The sequence below is a fragment of the Oncorhynchus keta genome, chromosome 2 (assembly GCF_023373465.1).
Source record: "Oncorhynchus keta strain PuntledgeMale-10-30-2019 chromosome 2, Oket_V2, whole genome shotgun sequence".
Taxonomy (NCBI): Eukaryota; Metazoa; Chordata; class Actinopteri; order Salmoniformes; family Salmonidae; genus Oncorhynchus; species Oncorhynchus keta.
The window spans coordinates 67,213,645-67,218,372 of record NC_068422.1 but is presented as its reverse complement, the minus strand read 5'-3'; the positions used below and the strand labels follow the sequence as shown (position 1 = coordinate 67,218,372).

General features: G+C 47.7%; 1 protein-coding gene across 2 annotated transcripts; it reads right to left on the bottom strand.

Annotated features, from left to right (window-relative positions):
- Positions 1 to 1,348: 1,348 nt before the first annotated feature.
- On the bottom strand, positions 1,349 to 3,915 carry LOC118362827 (uncharacterized). Of its 2 annotated transcripts, none has more exons than XM_052481089.1 (3): positions 3,577 to 3,915; positions 2,532 to 3,231; positions 1,349 to 2,130 (listed from the first exon to the last, which is right to left on the bottom strand). In XM_052481089.1, the coding sequence occupies exons 2-3, from the start codon at positions 2,532 to 2,534 to the stop codon at positions 1,489 to 1,491; spliced, it is 645 nt and encodes a 214-aa protein (XP_052337049.1). In that variant the 5' UTR covers positions 2,535 to 3,231; positions 3,577 to 3,915; the 3' UTR covers positions 1,349 to 1,488. The 2 variants fall into 2 exon arrangements, with proteins under 2 accessions (XP_052337049.1, XP_052337050.1); XM_052481090.1 differs by having other exon boundaries at positions 3,644 to 3,915.
- Between the last annotated feature and the right edge of the window lie 813 nt (positions 3,916 to 4,728).

Here is a 4,728-nt window from a genome sequence, read left to right as displayed (position 1 = left end):
CCAACTGTCTTGGCTCCATTGCTGGGAGACATGTAGTAATCCAGGCTCCACCGTGCTCAGGTTCGCAATTCTACAACTACAAGGGTAGATATTCAGTTGTACTCTTGGCTGTAGTAGATGCCTTCTACTGTTTCCGTGTTGTCGATGTTAGTGCTTACGGTAAGGGAAGTGATGGCGTGACCTTCCGAGACTGCCTTTGGCCAGGCACTTCAGGATGGCACCCTGGATATTCCACCACCTGCATCACTCCCTGGGGTTGGAGACCTGGGATCTGTTCCCCACGTCTTCGTCGGCGATGAGGCCTTCCCTTTAAGACCCAACCTCATGAGGCCCTACGCTGGACGCCAGCTGCCATTGCCAAAGCCTGTAAGGATCTTTAACAAACGACTGTCCAGGGCAAGGTTAGTTGTTGAATGCACCTTTGGGATTCTGGCAGCCCGGTGGAGAATGTATCGGAAAGTGCTTGGTCTCAGCCCCTCAAATGTCGATACCTGCGTGAAGGCCACGTGTGTTCTCCACAACTACCTGCGGAGGGCATCCCAGGAGCCGCTCCGGATGGAGATGGCCACGCCAAATGGTCACCTTCCTGATGTCACCAGGGCATGTGCCAACAACGCCCCCAGACAGGCACTCCATGTGATGGAGAAAGCTGACCACCTACTTCTCATTGCCAGCAGGTGAAGTCCCATGGTAGTATGCCGTGGTGTGAAACGGCTCTTTTAAGAGCCCCATAACACAAAAGGTTATTTTAAGAACCATCCACCTTTGTCCATAAAACTGCATTTTTCAATTTGGGAGTAAAGACCACACCTTAACCCCTTCCCTCTCCCATTAACATCAGTATTATACACACCTGGCATGGCACAACTGCAGACCGATACAGGGACTACTCATAAAGCCTAGACGTAGTAGGGGAACTGCAGACATGGCCATAAAGAGAGAGAGGGCAGGGCACTGGAGATCTGAGGTACGAAGAGGTGTGGCCATAAAGAGAGAGAGGGCAGGGCACTGGAGATCTGAGGTACGAAGAGGTGTGGCCATAAAGAGAGAGAGGGCAGGGCACTGGAGATCTGAGGTACGAAGAGGTGTGTGTGTGTGTGTGTGTGTCTCTGTCTCTGAAAAAAAGGGAATAATATGTAGCCATAACACAGCTAAACAAACAAATGGCCCCTGGACGTCACCGACCAGTCGATGGAACATAACTTCACAAAAAGTTTCAACACCCTGGTTTTCAAGTGGTTTTAAATGAAAGAAATATATCGACCTTTAGTCTCGTAAGAGACCAAGAGCATCTGTGAAAACTCCGTATGAGTTTCAATTCAGAAATCTATGCAACACTAATAATGAATGCAATCCTAAGACTTTATTAACAAATGACTTTATGAATTGACTGAATTTAAACGGAACTGACGTGTGTGAAAAGAAAGGTACAATGAGGGAGGTCAAAACAACAACCAGACAACTCCTCTCCTCTTCCTGTCCTTCCTGTTAGCTGGTCGGCCCCGGCAACTCCTCTCCTCTTCCTGTCCTTCCTGTGAGCTGGTCGGCCCCGGCAACTCCTCTCCTCTTCCTGTCCTTCCTGTGGGCTGGTAGGCCCCGGCAACTCCTCTCCTCTTCCTGTCCTTCCTGTGGGCTGGTCGGCCCCGGGCAACTCCTTTCCTCTTCCTGTCCTTCCTGTGAGCTGGTCGGCCCCGGCAACTCCTCTCCTCTTCCTGTCCTTCCTGTGAGCTGGTTGGCCCCGGCAACTCCTCTCCTCTTCCTGTCCTTCCTGTGGGCTGGTCGGCCCCGGGCAACTCCTTTCCTCTTCCTGTCCTTCCTGTGAGCTGGTCGGCCCCGGCAACTCCTCTCCTCTTCCTGTCCTTCCTGTGAGCTGGTCGGCCCCGGCAACTCCTCTCCTCTTCCTGTCCTTCCTGTGGGCTGGTCGGCCCCGGCAACTCCTCTCCTCTTCCTGTCCTTCCTGTGAGCTGGTTGGCCCCGGCAACTCCTCTTCTCTTCCTGTCCTTCCTGTGGGCTGGTCGGCCCCAGCAACTCCTCTCCTCTTCCTGTCCTTCCTGTGGGCTGGTCGGCCCCGGCAGCTCCTCTCCTCTTCCTGTCCTTCCTGTGGGCTGGTCGGCTAAATTGACTCCATTTCTGAAAGGGAAGAGAAAAACAACACATACAAGCTTAACATAATATGACACCATAAAAGGTGAGATTTATGTTAACTAAATACTGCTTGCATAGTGTAGTTAGTGGCATAAATATAGTGTGGTAAAGTTGGTAATACTTGCTGTTTACTCATGGAATTTGTATTTCAGATCAAAAGATGAATAGAAAAAAAAGATGAAAAGATGAACAGGCAGATATTTCGATAGCAAACTGTTTTAGGATATTTTCTAACCCAGAAACAACAGCTATACATTTGCCTCATATTAATACTTTGATCTGAAATACCAATTAACCTACATGACTATACTGTAAAAATGACCTACTTTACTTCACTGTCGCACACTTATGACACTACCTGTGATGTGGAGAGAAAAAAAAAGTACCATTGAATTCGGCTTGGAAAAGCAGCTGATACATTTGCTTCTCTTTGCTGAGGCAGCCTCCTCAGGGTTGGCACCAAGCTCATGGCAAAGAGGGTCTCTTCATCCTCCTTCCTGTGAGCATCAGGTTAGGCTGCATCCCTCTCGACGGCTTGGAGGAGAGCCTCTGCTGAAATGAGTTGAGTGGATCTGTGTGCTGGTACCTCTGATGACACCTGGTGTGACATTGTTCCTCTTCGATTCTCTCTCTGTTTCTCTCCATCGTCACATCCTGCTCAACGAGGTCCTCAGTGGTCACTTCCGTGAGGTTCATAATAATCTCAGGTGGTCCTAGATCCAGAGGTGCTTCCTCCATTTCATCATCTTCCATAGCTGCACCAGGTAGTGGTCATACTCGTGGATGATGTTGTAGAGGGTCTCACTCCACCGGTGGAGGTGATGGTCGCATTTGTAGATGACGTTGAGGGTCTTGATGCACCGGTGGCGACAACACTTGTGGATGACGCAGTAGAGGGTCTGGCTGTAAAATTGCCACTCGTTGCCCGAGGCACAATAAATGGATCCAGAAAAGAAAGAATGTGGCAGAAGCGCCAAGGCTGTTGGCCTGAAGCTGCTGACCCAGACCTCTTCTTCTCTTTCTCTGCCCTTCTCTCTCTCTGATACCTGTCCTTGAGTCCTCTCCACTTCCTCCTACAGTCTTCTTCTACATAGACATGAACATGATAAGCCAAACCATCACCTAGCATAACTATAGTTATTAGATAGCTATCATGGACATGTCACCTACTGTACACATAGACACACACACACACACACACACACGGTTATCTGACCAAGTTATCAGGGGTACAGTAGTATCTACTATTTCGATTACTATTTATATAGCATACACACTCTCACTCTTTCAAACATTATTATTTGGTAAAGTTATCAGGGGTAGTAACTAGCATAATTTGACTATTTCTTTCACACACACCTCATTGGCTAGGTTAGCTAGCTAGCTAACGCTAACTAGCCACATCTAGCACAAGCTCACTACTAAACTAACCTGGCAATCCTACTATCGTAGACACTTGTCTCCAAGCAGCATTTCTTTTGTGTTTATGTCCCTGTACCTGTCGGCAGTTGTGTCAAACAGACACGGTTTTGAGGATACTGCGAAAATGATTCTCTCCCCCATGTGTCCAACCGCATGCGACCATTTGCAAAAGGTACCTGCATCAGTATAGTTGCCGAGCTGCGCAAAATGTTATGCAGCAGTGATGCACTACACAGTCGGTGTGTTTGAAGCGTAAGGAAGGATCACGTAATTTAATCCAGGTCATCAAGAGGGATCAGCCAATTAATTATACTTGTGAGAAAATGTTCCATAACTGCAGGTGGCAGTAAATCGCCAACCTTGACTTTATACCTGTTCAAACAACCCACTACTGGTGGCAGTATGCACCCTTTTAGTTTGTTTATCAACTCATAGAAGTAGAAGAAGAAGAAAATGGAATACTTAAAACTGGAGATGCTCTCTTTATTTCCATTTATTTTAGAATAATGAATTGTGCAAAGTGCCCATATATTTTACCGCATCTGTCTGTGTTGTATACAACCCAAAGATATGTGTCATTCATTTCTTTGTCTTTATGGTAAGTTAGTTGTGCTAACTACTTGAAATCTTACAGACAGAGGCTATTACTGTGGGCTCTCGTTCTCCGTGGCCGTCATGGGTAAGACATTTAAGCTTGTTAACCATCGCAAGGCTGCCAGCCCAGACGGTATCCCTAGCCGCGTTCTCAGAGCATGCGCACACCAGCTGGCTGGAGGGTTTAGGGACATATTCAATCTCTCCCTGTCCCAGACTGCTGTCCCCACTTGCTACAAGAAGTCCACCATTGTTCCTGTACCCAAAAAAAGCAAAGGTAACTGAACCAAATGACTATCGCCCGTAGAACTCACTTCTGCCATCATGAAGTTCTTTGAGAGGCAAGTTAAGGATAATCTCACCTCTACATTACCTAACACCGTAGACCCACTTCAATTTGCTTACCGCCCCAATAGATCTACAGACGATGCAATCGCCATCGCACTGCACACTGCCCTATCCCATCGGGACGAGGAATATCTACATCAGAATGCTGTTCATTGACTATAGTTCATCCTTCAACGCCATAGTTCCATCCAAGCTCATCATTAAGCTCGGGCCCTGGGT